The 20,424-nt window shown below is 42.1% G+C and overlaps 1 protein-coding gene across 4 annotated transcripts; it reads left to right on the top strand.

Moving 5' to 3' along the window:
- Positions 1 to 5,055: 5,055 nt before the first annotated feature.
- On the top strand, positions 5,056 to 16,347 carry C19H17orf75 (chromosome 19 C17orf75 homolog). Of its 4 annotated transcripts, none has more exons than XM_049860775.1 (10): positions 5,057 to 5,262; positions 5,973 to 6,047; positions 7,817 to 7,942; positions 8,737 to 8,880; positions 9,211 to 9,268; positions 10,624 to 10,650; positions 11,329 to 11,393; positions 11,538 to 11,674; positions 12,432 to 12,535; positions 13,070 to 16,347. In XM_049860775.1, exons 1-10 carry the CDS (start codon positions 5,123 to 5,125, stop codon positions 13,283 to 13,285), a joined length of 1,092 nt encoding a protein of 363 aa, XP_049716732.1. In that variant the 5' UTR covers positions 5,057 to 5,122; the 3' UTR covers positions 13,286 to 16,347. The 4 variants fall into 4 exon arrangements, with proteins under 4 accessions (XP_049716733.1, XP_049716732.1, XP_049716731.1 ...); XM_049860774.1 differs by having other exon boundaries at positions 10,531 to 10,650; XM_049860776.1 differs by lacking the exon at positions 7,817 to 7,942 and having other exon boundaries at positions 5,056 to 5,262; positions 10,531 to 10,650.
- The last annotated feature ends 4,077 nt before the right edge of the window (positions 16,348 to 20,424 follow it).

Below are 20,424 nucleotides of genomic sequence, written 5' to 3'. Positions count from 1 at the left end.
AAGGAACCAGGGCTTCTTGGAGAAATGGCTGATTCTAAGATTGGGGCTGGAAATATACAAGACATGTCTGGAGTATCTTGTGGTGTCTTAAAGTAAGGAAGTGCTCAAAAATATGTCTATCTTGAAACCATGACCGGAGCATCTTAATTCCTGTAGCTGGATAGTCTCGAAGTCAAATAATGGAAGTCTTCCAAATTTGTTCTTCTTTATTACAGTTGTTTTGGCCAGGTCCTAAGGATTCAGAGATGAATATGGTCTCTACTGCTTCATACTCCTCATCTTGATACTCTTTGCTTTCTAAAACCTGGCACCAACCATTTTTCCTCATTTTATTTTTTATTTGATTTCTCTTAGCAGGAGGCCCGGTGGCGCAGTGGTTAAAGCGTTTGACTGCTAACCCAAAGGTCAGTAGTTTGAAACCATCAGAGGCTCCACAGGAGAAAGATGTGGCAGTCTACTTCCATAAAGACTTATGGCCTTGGGAACCCTGTAGGGTCACTATGAGTCAGAATTGACTCAACAGCAGTGGGGTTTGGTTTTGATTCCTTTTAGCAAACTATACATTATAAAAAAAAATTATAACCAAGGTAAATTACCCACCATTCTGTAAATATGCCTAGTGCTAGTATTCTTGCAGGAGCCTCTGGGTGATGTAAATGGTTAAGTGCTCAGCTACTAACCAAAAAGTTGGTGGTTCAGATTCACCCAGAGGTGCCTTGGAAGAAAGGCCTTACTGGCAATCTACTTCCAAAAGATCACAGGCATTGAAAACCTAGTTGGAACACAATTAGTTCTACACTGAAACACATGGGGTCACCATGAGTCAGAATCGATCCAAAAGGCAACTGGCTTGGTTTTTGGTTTTTGAGTGTTGTTACACCGCCATGTCTTTGCTCAAGTGGTTTCCTCTACCTGGAATGCCCATCTCACCCAACTGGAACATGCCCAAATGTTCTATCAATCCTCATAGGCACATTTAAAAAAATAATTATGATGACAATAGTGCCCAATTTAGTATTTCTATTTGTGCCAGACGGTATAAGTACTTTATATAAATTATTTCATTAAATTCTCATGACAAGTCTGTGAGGTAGGTGATATTATTCCCATTTTACAGATGAGAAAACTGATACACAAGGTGTCTTAGTTACCTAGTGCTGCTATAACAGAAATACTTGGATGACTTTAACAAATAGAAATTTATTTTCTCACAGTCTAGTAGGCTAGAAGTCCAAATTTAGGGCATTAACTCCAGGGGAAGGCTTTCTCTTTCTGCCAGCTCTAGAGGAAGGGCCCTGTCATCAATCTTTTCCTGGACTAGGAGCTTCTGTGCGTAGGGACCCCAGGTCCAAAGGACATGCTCTGCTCCCAGTCCTACTTTCTTGGTGGAATGAGGTTCCCCTGTGTCTCTGCTTGCTTCTTTTTTTCATATCTCTAAAGAGACTGGCTCAAGACACAACCCAATCTTATAGATTGAGCCCTGCCTCCTTAACATAACTGCCACCTATCCCACCTCCTTAACATCACAGAGGTAGGATTTACAACATGTAGGAAAATCACATTAGATGACAAAATGATGGACAATCAAACAATACTGGGAGTCATGGCTTAGCCAAATTGATACACATATTTTGGGGGGGTACAGTTGAATCCATGACACACAATGATTTAGTAACCTGTCCAAGACCACATAGTCAGTAGCAGAGCTGGGATTTGAGCTCAAGGTAGCCTGGCTCTAAAATTGATCTTGACCACAGGGAGGCCTACTTGGCTCAATATGCACCATCAGCACAGTCCCATCCCTAGGGGGCCATTCAACATGTATTCAAAGGCCTGTGAAGATGTTTGAGACCTGGAAAGGAACATTTTCAAAATATGATAAGAAAATAAAACACTGGAATTAATAACTGTTCAATTAAATGACTGCAAACGTAATATATATCAAGTCATCGTCAACTAAATTCTATGGTATTAAGAGTATTTGGGTTTAAATGCCACTTTGCCACTTATTAACTATTTTACCTTGGCAAGTTATGTACCTTTGGCCTCGGTTTCCTGCTCTGTAATGTGGGATAATAACATTTACCTTTACAGGGTTATGAGAGGTAAATGAGTTAATATTTGTAAAGTACTTAGAAAACTCCTGACACATAATAAATGCTCAATAAATGCTAGCTGTTATAGTTATGGAGCTTTGGTGGCCCAGTGGTTAAGTGTTCAGCTACTAACCAAAAAGTCAGCAGTTCAAATCTACCAGCTGCTCCTTGGAAACTCTATGGGGCACTTCTACTTTGTTCTATAAGGGTTGCTGTGAGTCAAAGTCAACTGGACAGCAACGAGTTTGGTTTTGGTTTTTGTAATCATAAGAAGCCTTGCTGGTGCAATGGTTAAGCACTCGGCTGCTAACCAAATGGTCCCAGTGGCTCCACTGGAGGAAGACCTGGCAATCTGCTCTTATAAAGATTGTTGTTAGGTGCCGTCGAGTCGGTTCTGACTCATAGTGACCCTATGCACAACAGAACGAAACACTGCCTGGTCCTGCGCCATTCTTACAATCGTTGTTATGCTTGAGCTCATTGTTGCAGCCACTGTGTCAGTCCACGTTGTTGAGGGTCTTCCTCTTTTCCACTGACCCTGTACTCTGCCAAGCATGATGTCCTTCTCCAGGGACTCATCCCTCCTGGCAACATGTCCAAAGTATGTAAAACACAGCCTCGCCATCCTTGCCTCTAAGGAGCATTCTGGCCGCACATCTTCCAAGGCAGATTTGTTTGTTCTTTTGGCAGTCCATGGTATATTCAATATTCTTCGCCAACACCAAAGTTCAAAGGCGTCAATTCTTCTTTGGTCTTCCTTATTCATTGTCCAGCTTTCACATGCATATGATGTAATTAAAAATACCATGGCTTGGGTCAGGCGCACCTTAGTCTTCAGGGTGACGTCTTTGCTCTTCAACACTTTGAAGAGGTCCTTTGCAGCAGAGTTGCCCGGTGCAGTGCGTCTTTTGATTTCTTTACTGCTGCTTCCATGGCTGTTGATTGTGGATCCAAGTAAAATGAAATCCTGGACAACGTCAATCTTTTCTCCGTTTATCATGATATTGCTTGTTGGTCCAGTTGTGAGGATTTTTGTTTTCTTTATGTTGAGGTGTAATCCATACTGAAGGCTGTGATCTTTTATCTTCATTAGTAAGTGCTTCAAGTCCTCTTTACTCCTCTTCACTTTTAGCAAGCATTGTAAAGATTACAGGATAGAAAACATTATGGGGCAGTTCTATTCTGTCGCAAGGGGTCTCTGTGAGGTGAAAATTGGATGGCACCTAGCAACAACAACAGGTGAAATGTAGTACAGTATATCTTCATTTTACTTGATGTTGAGCGTTTATTTTTCTTTTTTATAACTTCTTCTGTGAACTGTCCATTTTCTATTTGTGCTACACGGAAGTCAGATTTATCTCCCCCCGCCCCCGTATGGCTTCTGTGTGTTTTAAGTTTAGAAAGGCCTTCTTCAGGAAATTTTATAATTCTCCTATATTTTTACCTTGTTTTGTTGCTTTTGTTTTTGCTTCATTTTAAATTCTTAGTCTACAGGACCAATAGTTTATACAAAAAATGACATCACCTGCCTTGAAACCAGAACTAGATGGTACCCAGCTACCACTACCAAATGTTCTGACCAGGGACCCAGCTGATGGTCCTGGATAGAATGGAAGAAAAATGTAGAACAAAACTCAAATTCCTAGAAAAAGGCCAGTCTTACTAGACCAGTAGAGACTAGATGAACCCCCAAGACTATCATCCTGAGATACTCTTTGAAGTTGGAACTCAAACCACTCCCAGAGGTGACCTTTCAGCCAAATGACAGATTTGTCCATCAAATAAATAATACCACCCGTGAGTACTATGGTCCTCAAAATAATTGTCTACGTGAAACTAAATGGTTAACATTTACGCTAGACCAAAGGTGAGAAGGCTACGGCGGACGTGGAAGCTAGGTTAATGGAAACAGAACAACGAAAATGGAAATAATGGGAATGCTGTAACATTGTGAAGAATGTAACCAATGTCACCGAACAGTCTGTATAGAAATTGTTAAATGAGAAATAAATTTCCTGTGTAAACAAACTTTCACCAAAAACACACTAAAATATTTTTTTAAATTCTTAGATCTTTGATCAAACTGTGTGTGTGTGTGTGTGTGTGTGTGTGTGTGTGTGTGTGTGTATGGAATGAGGCAGGAAAGCAGCGTTACCCTTTTCCACATGGCTAGCTAACTGTGGAGCCCTGGTGGCACCATGGTGAAGAGCTTAGCCAGCTAACCAAAAGGTTGGCAGTTGGAATCCACCAGCTGCTCCTTGGAAACCCTGTGGGGCAGTTCTATTCTGGTTGCCAGGAGTCGGAATCCACTTGATGGCAATGGGTAGCTTCTTGTACCACCTTTGTCACATAGTAAATGTTCTAGACATCTTAAACAATACAGAAGAAAAATGAGTTAAAAGACAAAGGGCAGAAGTTTATCAGTAAAGGTGAACTCAATCTGCCTGCAACCTGATCTCCAGACTTTCTGGAGCCAAGGGGGCTGGATTAATCCTTGAAACTATTACCCTGAGATAATCTTTAAAACTGAAACCAAAAATATCCCCTGAGGTCTTCTTTTGAAACCAAACAATAGTTTAACTAGTGAAAAATGTCTGCCTTGAGCATTATGCTCTTTTAAGAACTATCTATATGGGATCAAAGTGAGGACACAACTCCAAAGATTAGGTAGGAATCTTAGGTGGCAGTGAGTTTATGCTAACGGAGGAGGAACAACCCAGAAAAGGAGGGGGAGAATGGTTGCACAACTTGAAGAATGTACTCAGTGTACGTCAGTGAATCCTACATGTAGAAACAGTTGAATTGGTCTATGTTTTACTGTGTATATTCTCAACAACAACAACAAAAGTCTGCTAGCCCCTGTGGGGGGAAAAACCCCATCTCAGTTTCCTTGTCTGACAACCTGAGGAAATCAGCGGAACGCTGGTGTGGCAGCGCCAGGAGCTGGACGAGCCCGGCCGCGAAGGACTGTACGGCAGCGGGGGAGCGGTTTGGTGGGGACACAGGGCCGCTTGGAGGCCACCGCGATGCTCCCCTCCTTCCAGGAGTCGCTGGACGGGGATGATAAGGAGCTGGAAAGCAGCGAGGAGGGCGGCTCCGCGGAGGAGCGGAGGGCCGAGCCGCCGCCCAGCAGCCACTACTGTCTCCACAGCCATCGCGGAAGCAGGTGGAGGCGCCCGGCCCCGCGGCCCCGCCCCGCCCGGCGGCCCGGCCTCGCAGCCCCCCCGCGGCCCAGCGGCTAGGCCGCTCCCCAATGCCACAGACTCGTCCCCGGCCGCGGCCTCCTTCCCGAGGGCCCGCGTCGCCGCGCGCTCCCCTCCGGCCCCCACCCCGGACCTTCGTGCCTGCTCCCCCCAAGCCGGTGCCCGCCATGTGCCCCTGTCTTCTCAGCCCCATCCCGTGGTCCCTGTCCCTTGTTTGGCGGAGTGCCAGCTCTCATTCCCTGCCTTCCCTGTCGTTGTCGCCTCACTTCCCCGATTTTCTGCACCTCCCCCCCCCCCCCCCCCCCCAGCTACTGGTACCCTCTGACTTGGCTGCCTCGTTTCCATCCTCCCGGGCTGGCTGACTTTTCTGGGACCCTCTTTGCCCTCTAAAGTCTGTTTTTTTGTTTAAGAAGAAGTTTCCTTGTGCTTTCGGGGTATTTAACTTTTCCTCTGCCCCGGAGGTGGGCCTGGAGAGGGAAGGGGCTCTTGTCAGCAGCGTTTTCTGGGTTTGTTTTCCCTGCCCTCAGGACAGGCAATGAGAACTCACGCACTTCTGCCTGGCCGCGTTTTGAGTTGACTTTGACTCTTGCCTGCCTGGCCCGCACTCCACCCATAATCCCCAAGAGTTGGAGCTCATAACTGAAAGCCAGCGTGTTGCTCTTCTGGTTTACAGATTGGCACAGCAGCGAGGGGACAGCGATGATGGAAGTAGCACAAGTGCAGAAACTCCCTCCGGTGACGATTTCAGGTAAAACCAGCTTAACCCTAACCCATCAATGTGCTTTGCTCTTTCCTGCACCTCTGGCCTGTAGATGTCGGTGGGTACCTGATTTCCACAGAGCTTTCCCTTAGTCAAACCATCAAGCTTACCTGTCTTCCAAGAACCTCTTCCTGATTGCCTCATTGACTCATTCATTCAAGGCTGAGGCAGATCCAGATACTGATAGTACCCCTGGTCATTAGCCCGTTATTCTGAGTTTCTTGCTTGCAACCCCAGTAAAATATTCATTGTCATATTGCTATAAAGAAATTCAATATCCTCTCCCGCGTAGTATTTTGTAGCAACTCTGCCACACACTAGGATGTAAACTCCAGGACAGCAGGGATTTGTTGTCTCCCTTGCTTATTGTATCTTCTTATCTAGTACCTTGAGTGGTGTCTGGCACAGAGTAGGCATTTCATCCATATTAAATGAATAATGAATAAAGGAACCTTAACACTTGATCCAAAATAAGGTATTATACAAAAATATTATGTTCACTGTCTGGATAATGGATGGTTTAAAGAATTTTTCAGGTACTACGATAGTATTGTAGACCCCTGGTGGCACAGTGCTTAAGAGCTCAGCTGCTAACCAAAAGATCGGGAGTTCTAATCCACCAGCCACTCCTTGGAAACCTTATGGGACAATTCTACTCCGTCCTAGAGGGTTGCTATGAGTCGGAATCAATTCAGCAGCAATGGGTTTGGTTTTTGGGTATGATAGTATTGTGGTTATATATATTTTAAAGTCCTCATCTTTGAGACATACATAATGAAAAATTTGTGGGTGAAATGATATGATTCCTGGGACTTGCTTCAAAATAATTTGAGAATGGGGGGTGAGTGGAAAGGGACAGCATGAAGTACAGATGAAGCAATGTTGGCCGTGAGTTGTTGAATCTGGGTGATGGGTATATGTGGGCTCATTATACTCTTCTTCTTCACTTGTGTGTATGTTTGAAAATTTCCATAATAAAAATTAAAACAAAAGACCTTGAAAAGTATTGGGTTCATATTCTCTGTTATGATATTTAGTGATAGAAGACCTTTTCTTCTCATATATTCGAGTTATAGTCTCTGTTTATAGTGTAAATCAAATCAAATTGTAGATTTTTAGTTCATAAATGAAAGTTAACCTGGTATGTTCATTCATAGGTAATAGGTAGTTGGAGGGTCGATGAAAGAGGAGATGACATGAGATATGATCTAGGAGAGTAGACAAGCAAATGGACCAGGAAATGTAGAAAGCTGGGCAGCAGTAAGGGCTCGCTCAAGGTTAAACCAAAAAAAACCAAACCCGTTGCTGTTGAGTTGATTCCGACTCATAGCAACCCTACAGGACAGACTAGAACTGTCCCATGGGGTTTCTAAGGAGGGGCTGGTGGATTCAAACTGCCGACCTTTTGGTTAGCAGCCAAGTTCCTAACCTAGGAATTTAAGCTGGGTAAAGAGAAGGGAAATGAGATGAGAAGCTTGAGGGACTATGAAAAAGAGGATAGGGTCAGTGGATTGGGGGCCTGAGTGGAGTCAGAGTACTAGAGAGAACGAGCTGGAAATAGAGGAATATTTTAAACTGTTTGTTGAGGTGGACCATACTTGGTGACGTACGTTCCTAGAAGCCTCACCAACAGGGGTGAGAGACATAGCTTTCTCAAGTCCTTAAAAGAGACGCTGGCTTTACGTATACATGTTTGACTTATGGAGTGTGAAGGCAGTAATCCACTAGTAAGGAATGTGTGTCTTTCATTTGACAAGCCTCTCCTTGGTGGATACTAATCTACCATCTGAAGTGGAGCCACAGCTGCGCAGTTTCATTGCCAAGCGTCTTTCTAAGGGAGCAGTCTTTGAAGGACTGGGTAATGTTACATCCGTGGAACTGAGGTAATTGTAAAATGTGCTGTCCTAAGTTTTTATTTCTGAGCTAAATGTGAGAAGTGATGAGAAACTCTAAAAGACCAGCTCCTACTAGATCCGCAGAGTTTATCTTTATTCTCTTGCAGCCTAAGTACTGGGACTCACGCATAAACCTTTGCAGTATAGACTGAATTGAATGGCAGAGACTCTGCCTCCTATGTTTATTTAGTTTATACTTGGAAGAAGAGTTAATTACCAAAACTAAATAAAGTAACTGGAATTGTATACTTTGGAGTTTATAAATTGCTCTGACGAACTTTTATCTAATGTAGCTTTCTCCAGAAAGCTTGAGATAGAGCAGATGAGAAAATAAACTCAGAGAAGTTAAGTGGAATGCCCAAGGTCATAGGTCTGGTCACATCAGTGGAGGCTTTGACATAGGTGTTCTCTGTCCAATTCCAGCTGTCTTTCCATTGTACCCCTTGGTTGTACTTCAGACCATGAAGTTGGCATACAAGTCCTCCCAGGAGTGGAGTCCATGGCCCAAGGGTAGAACCACAGGATAAATGTAGTACATCTGCCAAGAGACTTCAAAGAAATTTCATGTTTGTGAGGGGCTGCTTTGGCTAAAGCCCACTAGGGTATACATTCATTCTGCTCTGCTGTTACGCACAAACGAAGGGAGAAATCTGGAAAACTCTGACTTAGTGGGCAGTGTAACAGTGTTGTCAGACCAAGATGACCAGGATTTAGAGTAGTCCACAAATTAGATGCATGAGTCACCAAAATAATATATTCTATTCTTTTTCTTTCTTTTCTAGTTCTCCAGGTTACCGAGTTGGTTGTTATTACTGCCTTTTCCAACAAGAAAAATTGCTTGCTGAAGCAGCAACAGTGGACTCTGAATATAAGCCTTCAGAGTATGTGGTCTGTTTTTTAGGAGGGTCTGAAAAAGGGCTTGAGCTATATCCTTTCACTGGTCTGAGGATATCAGGAGGGAAAATCTGAGAAGGCATGCAGAGGGATACCCAAAAAAACCCAGTGCCATTGAGTTGATTCCGACTCATGGTGACCCTATGACCTCATGAGTGATGAGTGCAGAGGGATAAAAAATTACTACTAAATTCCAAAAAGCTTCTCTCCCCCCTTATATATTTACCTGAATGTCATATCTTTGTACAGCCATTTTGTCGTGGCTTGTTTTAATTTACAGTTTGTGTTACTTGAGAGAAATTATATATTAGGAGTTAAAACACCATCTTGATTCATCCTTTATTGCTTCCTTAAGAATGTACTTTCAGGCTGGAATTGGACAAGTACATTCAAGGGCTGAAAAACAGCATGAACTGTGAGGTAAGATGACTGATTTAATAGTTTTTTAAGACTGAGTTGATGCATATACTGTGACTGCTACACTGTCAAACCACAGGTGGGACACAAAGACACTTCAATTCTAAAAATGCTACTTTGTGAGCAAGGAGAACGATGACTGTTAGGGAAGCAGGGAACGTAGTCCTATATGTGCTGAAAGTTTCACAAGACTGCTTCTGGTGTTTTATACACGTGGAAAATTCAATCCATTAGGTTTGGTGGCGTGTGGCAGCACACCCAGCAAGGAAAAGAATGCTCTTCTCCTGGTTCATAAGCCTGTGACTCTGGCCAGAACCAACAGTCCATGTGGCCTCTGGCGTCAGAGATATACTGTGCAATGATACGGCTGTCCTCCAAGTCCACATCAAAGATTTTGAGAGACGTTCCATTTTTCACTAATTGATTTTTTATGAATTAGGTATATCCACACTGATTAATTTATCTAAAGCTTTTAAAAACTGGGCTTTCAGCTTGTGGCAATTGTTAAAGTCATGACTCTCATAAATTTATTGCTCATTACATGTAGTAATAGTTCCTCTCATTTGTCATGTCCTTAAAAGATACTGCAGGAGAAGAGGGAAGGCTAGCGTAGGAATGAGCTAGGAGTATATGAGTCTGGGGCGCTGCTCTCCCAGATTGGTGTTGTTCCTGTGGGACACAAGTCCCCAAAGAGCAGCACAGCCAAGGAAGCAGGTGTGATATGCTCTGGGCAGTATGTCTGACAACTGGCATGGGGGGCGTGCGTGGTACATTAATGTGTACCTTCCCTATTTGCATTTTGAGTCTGAAAAATGAACTCTGTCTACATCCTCCAGTCATTCGAATATATAACAAGCTTGTACTGTGGGCATTTTAGACAGTGCAGCAGGTTCTGACGATACCAGGATTTTAAGGAGAGGGTATCTCCAGCTAGGGCATGGTACACTGGGGAGAGGGACAAGTAAGTGTCCAACTTCTCCCAGTGAAGAAATGGCACGGAACTCTATTAATTCAGTGTGTTCATTTTATATAATGCATTTCCTAACATGCTTTTTAAGACATTCAGAGCAAAATTAATCCGTACCCTGCCCAACAAGCCCGGAAATGCTATAGTCTCACAATTCCTTTTTTTGAGCTGATGGGGTTAGCTTCAACAAAGGAGGTGTCTGCCCTGGTTCCTTCCCCTGTCGGGTATCATAAAGGAAATGGTAACTCAGGAGAGGCGAAGGCTTACGCTAAAGCAGACACATTCTGTCCTGCCCTAGGAGAGGGGCCTGGAGAACCGCATAAAACCCTACCTGAGCAGCTGGTTTGAGGATGTTGTATGCCCAATCCAAAGGGTTGTTCTTCTCTTTCAGGAGAAACTTACCTTTCTGCTACATGCTGTAAGTATTCTCCAAACAAAAGTATTTCTTTAATCAAGAATCACTTGGGCAGTTTGGGTTATTTAGTGGCATCACCCATTTTTCTCTGAATATTCATTTTTCCACTTGAATATTTAAACTACACTTGGTATAAGATAGACTGCACCTTATCTACCGAGTTCTAGAAAGTTAGATTACTACAGTAAATTGCAAATGTGGGCTAAGTATTCCTAATAGGATAAAACATATTTAAATAATTACTTTTTTAAAACAATTTTTTGTAATTGTTGTAAAAATAATTTTTTTTTTTTAAAGTATCTGGGAGTGGTGTGATTTCCAAAACAGTTTGAGAAGGAAAACAAAAATCCGACATGATTTTAACTCCATAAAAATGTCCAGATAAAAAATGAAAAATTCACTGCCATATTCAAACGATGGCAGAGGCCTGAGTGAATGACCGTTAGTTTTCATTTTAATGTATGGTGGATAGATGCGGAGACTAGACGAGACCAAGGCAGTAAGGCCAGGACTCGGCTCTAGTGGGCAGCAGCTGAACAAGGCTCTGCAGAGCTCGTGTGCAACACCCATCAAGCATCTGGCATGCTGGTGATTTGGGAAGGCGATGCTTAGTCACAAATAGCTGCACCATAAGAAAAACTGGAATATATGTATCAATCAGGCTTTATTTTTCTCTTGTAGGCTCTGAGTTATACTCCTGTTGAGGTTAAAGAATCAGATGAAAAAACAAAGAGAGACATTAACAGGTAAAGAACATGGTTTTCTCAAAGACAGAACCTTTTTCACACAAAGCCTGATTTTTACTAAAACCTCCCTAGTGCAGAATGTATTTGCTTTTCCCTTCCTGCTCCATAATGTTGTTTGTGGATACGGACTTCTGTGTGCGGCAGGTTTCTGAGTGTGGCCAGTCTCCAAGGGCTTATTCATGAAGGCACCATGACATCTCTGTGCATGGCCATGACGGGGGAGCAGCATAAGTCTGTGGTCATCGACTGCAGTAGCTCCCAGCCTCAGTTCTTCAATGCAGGTGAGCCACAAACTCTGAAACAGCCTTCCTGGTCCCTGTGAGCCTTCATTTTTGCACTGAGGAAGATAGTACAAAGTTATTTTTCTTGCCTTTGTTTAGTTTTGCATGTCTATCCCAAATTTGCTGAAAACAATAGCAGTTTTAGAAACATGGAAATAATATCATGCCCAGCAATTCCACTCCTAGGAATATAGAGAAACTCATGTACGTGTACACAAAGAGACATGCAAAAGTGTTTATAAAGTCATTGCTTGAAATAGCAAAGAAATGGGAACAACTTAAATGTCCATCTACAGGCCAATTAATATTTTGCTGTATTCATACAGCAGTGAAAATGAATGAGCTAGAGCTACATGTATCAATATAGCTCATAAGCGTACTATGTAATAAGACAAGCCATTAAAGAAAATATGTAAAATTTTAACATATGCAAAATCATACTGTACAGGGCTTAGAGTTACAGAGATACATAGTAAAAGTATAAAGAAATATGTGGGAATGATAACCCTTTCCGATGGGAAAGGAGAGGGATCTGATTGGGGAGGGGTACACGGGGGCTTCAGCTATTTTGGTGTTTCTTAGCCAGGTGGTGAGTACATAGGTATGGGTGGTATTTTATTTAGACTATTATAGAAGTCTTAAATAATGCATTATTTATAATTAAAAACATTTATTTTTTACAAAGCAAGAAAAATAAATGCCTTATGCTTTGTAGGATTACATTTTTATTTATTTAATTTTTCCAACGTATTTGCAGGAAGCAATCGGTTTTGTGAGGATTGGATGCAGGCATTTTTAAACGGTGCTGAAGGAGGCAACCCTTTTCTTTTCCGACAAGTACTGGAGAACTTTAAATTAAAGGTAATTAATTGGCTGCGTACCAAGTACCACGGACAATTTTTGTCTCAATTTTAACTAGTACCCATGACAAAGTAACAAATCTGCTTTGTAGCTGCCATATCTATGAAATAGGACATTCTGAAAGCTGGAATCCTCAGAGGGCACTTACTTATATTTTTCAGTAGGTTCTGCATACGTATCCTTTCATTTCCAATTAATTGGCTTGAATGCTTATCTTTAAGGACAGCGATCTTTTAATTTGTCACGTATCTTAGTTGCAAAGCACAGAAACAGAATCCAGCGTCTAAAGTTCAAAATTTGGGGCAGGAGGGAGGAGGGAAATATTGTCACCTTAGCTAGGACATTTTTTTTTTTTAATATAGATGAGCTTTTGTTCTATCAAGGGCAAACCATATTAGCATAGAAATGATGGAAATATTTAAAATTAAAAATAAACATCTCAGGAACATACATTGAGTTCTCAGCTGGATAGGAGGTATTTTTCAAGCTTCATTATTATCTCGCTACATGTTTAACTAGGTAATCTTTTTCTAGGCCATACAAGACACAAATAACTTGAAGAGATTTATCCGACAGGCAGAAATGAATCATTACGCTCTGTTTAAGTGTTACCTGTTCCTGAAGAACTGTGGTAGTGGGGATATCCTTTTGAAGATAGTGAAAGTGGAACATGAAGAAATGCCGGAAGCTAAAAATGTGGTAGCTGTCCTTGAAGAATTCATGAGAGAATCCCGCACCCAAAGCTTCTGATCATGTTTTCAGATGACTGTATCATGAAGTTGTATATGCAAGCTTTGGTGTTTGAAATTGCAGTTGTTATAGTTGTTTATATAGGATTGCTGTTTAAGATTATTTGAAACTCATTTCAGACTCTCTTTTCTTTTGGAATTTTTAAATTTAACTTAATTAAATATACAAATCCGAGGAACGTCTTCACTAAGTCCTAGATAGATATGTGTTTCAGAGTTGTGGGATTGTAGTATATCACCAATCCCATAAATTCTAGACTTTAGGGAGTGGTTGCTTAAAAAATGTCAGAGGTAATTTTGTGGCTTCTCTTAGGAGTTTGCTGCAGTAGTTTGCAATTTTTCGTCTCAGGAAGGTCACAATGCTTCTTTCTCAGTGGATTGTAGCTTCTTTAAAAAAAAACAAAAACGTAATCCTAGATTTAGTGCAGATTAGTATTACTAAACCATTCCAAAAAAAAGGTCTGTGCACTCTGTGGGTGCCTGGTACATTTTTTGTCTGACTGATAATGGCAGTGATGATAAAGCTAGAACTTAAGTCAATACGCAAACAAATAATGAGCATATAAGAAATTAAATGACCCTTTTTTGTGATTATTATTTTTTTAAGTGATAATTTTTTTTTTTTGTACTTTAGATGGAGGTTTACAGAACAAACTAGTTTCTCATTAAACAGTTAGTACACATATTGTTTTATGACATTGGTTAACAACCCCACATCAACACTCTCCCTTCTCAACCTTGGGTTCCCTATTACTAGCTTTCCTGTTCCGTCCTGCCCTCCAGTCCCTGGTGTACCCCTTTAGTCTTGTTTTGTTTTTTGGGCCTGTTCAGTCTTTGGCTGAAGGGTGAACATCAGGAGTGACCTCATTACTGAGCTAGAAGGATGTCCAGGGGGCCATACTCTCAAGGTTTCTCCAGTCTCTATCAGGCCAGCAAGTCTGGTCTTTCTTTTTGAGTTAGAATTTTGTTCTACATTTTTCTCCAGCTCTGTCCAGGACCCTCTGTTGTGATCCCTGTTAGAGCAGTCAGTAGTGGTAGCTGGGCACTATCTAGTTGTACTGGACTCAGTCTGGTGGAGGCCGTGTTAGATGTCCATTAGAGAAATTAAATGAACTTTAGAAATAGATGTACTAGTTTCAAGATAAGACATCTCTGATGGCAACCTACTACAGAAGTGGCCTCCATCACGACTTTTCTTCATTCATTTGTTCACAGATACTTGTCAAGAACCTATATTTTCTTTCTTCTTCTAGATAAAAATGCTGGAGTTTTAAACAAAGTGTTGAGAGAAAAGAAAAGAAAACAAAACAAAGCAACATAAAGAATGCAAACAGAGATTCTTCATATCAGAGTCATTCATTGATTTTAGTGTTTTGCACATTTGTTATAAGCCTCAGGTTGTTTTACTCTGGATCAATTGAAAGTGCCCTCAGCTAGCCATTTATAATTCCCATGGAAGCCAATTGCAGCTATACCCATATGATTGCAATTTGTTCTGCATAGCTCTTTAATAAATCTATTTGATAATGACTTTTCTTGAGGAGACTACGTCAGTTCTCACTACCCTCAAGATGCTCACAGGGACACAGGCCCGTAACACAGAGGAGTGCTCTTTAACAGATCTCAGTTCACATTAAGTGCTGAGTTTTAACTGTCAGAATGACTGACAATGGCTTTCTGCTTTCTTCTCTGTGCAAGTCTAGGGACATGACTCACTTAGCCTTTTCCTTTAATGAGAATTACAATTCAGGATCTTCCTAAAGGCTTTCATATGCCTTTAAACTTTAATAATTTAGATTGTAGACAGCGTAGAAAAAAATCCAAGTAGCATTTTTTTAATAACATTACATTTAGGGTGACTATGGAAAATCAGCATTTTATGATGCTATCCTTGAATCCGACTGTCTTTTTTCTAATGCACTTGATTGTCCACTTAGAAATTATTATTTTTTTTTCTTAATAAGCAACATTAGGACATCAAAATTTTGAGTCTGGAAAAATTGTTTCATTTTTAAATTAACCGATTATTCAGGAGTCTGTGTTGTAAATGGCATTTAAAAGAGAATATATTACCTGCTTCAAATCATTTATGGATATAGGCAAGGTGTAACGATATAGTCTCTCTCTTTCTGTGTGTATATATTTATATATACACAGTCATGCGTCGCTTAACGTCCACAATATGTTCTGTGAAATAGGATGTTATGTGATTTGGATCTTGTGTGAACACCATATTATACACGGGCAGTCGCTAGGTTACTAATGTCCGCCTTATGGAAAACTCATACTTAAGAACAGGCTACCATAAAGCCTATTATATGGAAAATTTGAGTTAAATGCATATAATGGTTCATAATAAACTCATGAAGTACTTTGTGATGCTTATGAAAACATTGCACAGTTTAGAAGTGTTTCTTAAGTGTCACATGTCCACTACATCCTGTTCTCTGATTGGAATTTGTGAACTCTAGTATGACCTTGGAAACCCTGGTGGCATAGTGATTAAGTACTGCAGCTGCTAACCAAGACGTTGGCAGTTCAAATCCACCAGGCGCTCCTTGGAAACTCTATGGGGGCAGTTCTGCTGTGTCTTATAGGGTCACTATGAGTTGGAATCAACTCGACAGCAATGGGTTTAGTGTGACCTTATGGGATCAGGGATGTATATGCGATTGGACATTGCCCAAATGGACATTATATGGCGCATGACTGTATGGTAATTCAGGGTCCCTGTATTATACAGTTGTACACAGTACAGTCTTATTTGAAGTCTGTGGCAAACTGTTTATCACTACTATAGACAAGGAAAACGGTAACATGAAATCGAGTATCTTGTTGGCCATGAGAAGAAACTCACAGAGTTCGTGACCAGAAACATGTACTATACTCAAATTTTAATAAGCTAATGTATTAACTTAACATTTTAAAAAAGATTTGTATAGACCTAGAGTAAGTTTATGTATCATTTGTGTGCTATATACACAAAGGAAATGTATGTTGTATGTCAAAAATAGATCTCAGTTTACCTGTTAATTATACTTGTAATAATAATAATAATAAAGAACTTAGCTTCTAATCAAGGCAGTCATTTTTATTTAATGAACTCAATTCTCAAGCCTGATGTTTTTATTAATTCCCAGCAAGTTTATGGGGGAAATTATACTTGTTATGCTAAAGAATTTGCTGAAGAAAATCAAATCGCCTGCTGGGATACATCTTTCTGCATCTTTGGGAAGGCATTAGGCAAGGTGCAAAAGCAATTTCCTTTACAATGTTTTATTCATTGTCCAGTAAAGTTACACCCATAGAACTCAATAAACCAAGTCACTTCCTTTCACTCTCATTCATTATTAACCATGACAGAATGCCTGTCCTTTACCAGAGGATCACTTATACCAGATGCCGGAAAAGCCTGCAGGCTTCTCGGAAATAAGTTTCAGTTACTAGGACCACATTTTCCTAACTGTGTCTTCTCAGTTAATGGAAACCCTGCTGGCTTCAATGAAATCTTTCCACTTGAGGTCTAAGAGGCAGCTCCAGTTCTTTTAACTGCTAAACATCCTAAATGTGCCTTGCAGAGTTTCAGTCACACAGACAGGTCACTGAGGTGGTGTAAATGCCTATATTCCGGAAATTGGAGGTGGTAGGGAGCAGTCATAAATTTAGAGCTATAATTATTCTGTAAACTACTTCTAGGAGGGCTGGCAAAGTAGAAAAAAATTAAATGAACACTAAGTGAATATTCCAAGGCTCGTTACGGGGACATTAGATGACCCTAGGTCTAATGCAAGGAGACTGGATCATTAAACAAACACCCCAAAGCTTCCACAAGTTTAATGTCCTCAGAGTCCTGCACAAATACCTGAGAGCTGAGCATGCGCTTTACAACCACGCAGCCTTGTTTTGTGACTCCAGCTCTGCTATATATACTATAAGCAAGTTACTAAACTTCTCTAAGCCTTCCCCTCATGTACGTATAGGGATATTTGTACCTGTTTCACACCAAGAAGTGATGCAATTAAATGAGAATATTGAAAATGCCTACCCACATGCCAAGGAGCCCTGGTGGCATAACGGTTGGTAAAGGCTGGTGGTTGGAACCCATCAGCAGTGAAAAAGACCTGGTGATCTGTTCCCATAAAGATTACAGCCTAGGAAACCTTATGGGGAAGTTCTACTCTGTCCTCTAGGGTCGCTATGAGTCGACTCAGCAGTATACAACCACCACCCACATGCCTAATAGGTACTCAGTAAATTGCATTTCTTAATTACCTTATTATTAGTAAACACCTTATGAAGTTTTTGCAAGGATGACAATCTGCTAGAAAGGAGAACCAGACAAGGGAAATGATAAGAGGCCAAAGGCCAAGTTAACAGCTTCTGGCTATCCAAGAAGCTTGCCTTCTATTAAATGCCTCAGGTGTTTGAGCCTATAACTCACAAGTCAGAATTCCAGTGCTCAAAATGGGCCCAACTTTTCTTTCTAGAAGTCAGTTTTTTTCCAAATAGAAGTAGGCTCTATGATCTTTAGCCTGAACTGCATCCTAAAGCCTATTCTGGGATGGTTTCTGTAGCATTTAGGAACATTTTTAAATGATACCCAGAAAACTGATGTGTAAGGTCATTACGGGAAACAGCCTTCAGGCTGAATTTAATAGGGTAGTTTAATCCGCAAATAAAATTTAACATTATGAATAGCAAAACTACACCCTGCCCTTGATATAGGAAAACTGGTGGAAACAGTTCACCTTCCAAGTCTCCATCCATTCAAAACCAGCTCGGCTCTTTAACTTGCCAAGCATCAAACTTCACCTTTTACACTTATCCTCCCCTCTTTTTCCCTCTACTGTATGTGACCTGGAAACCCTGGTGGTGTAGTGGTTAAGTGCTATGGCTGCTAACCAAAAGGTCAGCAGTTCAAATCCACCAGGCACTCCTTGGAAACTCTGTGGGGGCAGTTCTACTCTGTCCTACAGGGTCGCTATGAGTTGGAACCAACTCGATGGCAACAGGTATGTGAACTGACCTTGCCCTTTTTACCCTGAGGACATTCCTAGCCCATTCTCAAGATCAGGATGGTGAAAGCCCCCAGAAAGACCAAAAGGCAAGGCTGTTGAGGTGAAGAGGAAGAATCTAGGATATTTCAAAGAAGACTTCTTCAATAACGATAGTCCTAATATTAATTTCTCATAGGGGTAGAGTATAAGAGTGGAAGAGCAATGTAGGGCACCCACCAGGACAGCTGGCACAGAGGCTCTTAACCTGTGTCAGAGTACAGCTGTGCTCCACAGGGTTTCCACTGGTTGATTTTTTAGAAGCAGATCGCCAGGCCTTTCTTCTGAGGTGCCTCTGGGCCTTTTGGTTTGCAGCTTAGTGGATTAACCATTTGCACCACGCAGGCACTCCACAACGCCCCTCAAAATTGTACACAGAATTGTCTATACGTGTGCATTTTTATGAGAAGAGAGATCATGGCTTTCTCAACTACTCAGGAAAGTCCAATGACTCAAAAAAGGTTTAGAACCTAGGATGACTGGTGCCCTGGACCGATGCCGCATGTGTATTTGATAAACCGTAGATCCACTGCCGTTGTGGCTGCTCCCCTTCTCCCACCCACCCTTGCCCAGACCCAGCTGAGACAGGCTCCCACGCCAGCCCTGCACGTCGCTTCCTGCAGAACCAATGGCTTAAAAAAAAAAATCTTTAATGGAATCTGTGCTCAAATAATATGTTACAACAAAAATATACAGAATGTACACAATACAAAAATATTTAGAAACAAACATTGCAGCTTGTGTTTCTCTTCAGCTTTCCGTTGACTCAAGTTCTCCGAGGGGAAGTTCACTGTTCAGCACTGTAATTTAAGGCAGAGGAGTGTTGGTGCTTTTCAGCCAGTGCTGGAAGCAACATGAGGGATGCCAGGAAAGGGCTTTCGCTGCACCTGGGAATCTGCATTATTTGCAAATGAAATTGGATGCCGGGGGGATGATCTGGGCTTGGTAAGCAATGACTGCCCTAATCCTCTGGGCGAGAATTGTTCTCATGGAAATGGAGAGTCCTATTAGCTGGCAAAAAAGCCTCATTAGGCAGCTTTTCCTAATTAAAAAACGAATGATGAATGGTGTCATTAAAATGAAATTTCTCCTTTGAAGGTTTGTTTTTCCTTCCCCAGTTTCTGTGATTCCTCTTCCATTTAACGAGCAAGCGAGCCTAGTGCTGCTCCTTGGGGATTCCCCAGCTTTCAATTTCTGTATCCTGTGGATTAAAGCTGACCTCCCTCCCTCCACCAGCCTGAAGGTTTACTCTACCCACCACTTCACCACACACTGCTGGGCAGCCATGCTGGAAGAGGAACGAGGGAGGGAGAGGAAGACGCTGCCTTCCTCAGTGACAGGAAGTACTGCTGGTGCAGAGGGGCTTAGGAGGGTGGTGGGAACTTTGGGACCTGCTGGGGAGAAAGCCAGAGACCAAAAAGTAAACCTTTCTTACCAGACAGCTGTCCCTCAGCTCTGGGTTAGAGGCCTGGCTTCTGTGAGGTGACTCTATTGTCACTCCTATGTGGCCCTGCTTAGAAGCGAGAGGGTGGTGGGGTGGGTATTAAGCAGACCAAAGACCTTTTGGCTTGCTTGTGGACAGGGAGCAGGTGGGGCCGGTGGCCTGAGGTGTAGACGAGGTCCCCTTAGCATGTCCCAGAATCCAGAGCACAGACTTAACAGGATGGAGATGGGATTTCTGTCTCAGGCAGTTCTCAGTAATAAGCCTCTGTCTGAAGCCCTGAGGGAACTAGATGCATCTCTATGGCTTTCTCGAGTCTTCCAGTTCACTGCCATTTCACCCGTGAGAGAGGAAGACCCCTCTCCAGCCCAAACCCAGACAAAGGCAGGGGTGGCCCTCTGCTCCCTCCAACCACATCCAAGATCCCCCAGGTGCCAGGACAGGAACCTGGAGGGTCAGCTCTGCCTTCCAGAGGGCACCGGCTCCGTCTGCCCCTTCAAGAAGAGACAGCACCGCTCAGGCTCAGTGGTGGCTGCAGCCACGATGGCAACAGCAAAGTCTTGGCCCTTTTCTCCGTCCTTATCCAATTCTTCCCAGGCCCTAGCTCACGGCCTCAGAGTCTCCTCTCCTAAGTAGCTGACTCTC

The sequence above is a fragment of the Elephas maximus genome, chromosome 19, assembly GCF_024166365.1.
Source record: "Elephas maximus indicus isolate mEleMax1 chromosome 19, mEleMax1 primary haplotype, whole genome shotgun sequence".
Lineage (NCBI taxonomy): Eukaryota > Metazoa > Chordata > Mammalia > Proboscidea > Elephantidae > Elephas > Elephas maximus.
The sequence above is the reverse complement of the archived record's forward strand: the minus strand, read 5'-3'. Positions and strand labels throughout refer to the sequence as shown.

Excerpts from the sequence above, each read along its gene's own strand:
- C19H17orf75 (XM_049860774.1), top strand. The coding sequence starts at position 5,123 with ATGCTCCCCTCCTTCCAGGAGTCGCTGGACGGGGATGATAAGGAGCTG. Across the intron at positions 7,943-8,736 it reads GTTACATCCGTGGAACTGAG|TTCTCCAGGTTACCGAGTTG; the intron begins GTAATTGTAAAA and ends TTTCTTTTCTAG. Across the intron at positions 11,394-11,537 it reads ACAAAGAGAGACATTAACAG|GTTTCTGAGTGTGGCCAGTC; the intron begins GTAAAGAACATG and ends TGTGTGCGGCAG.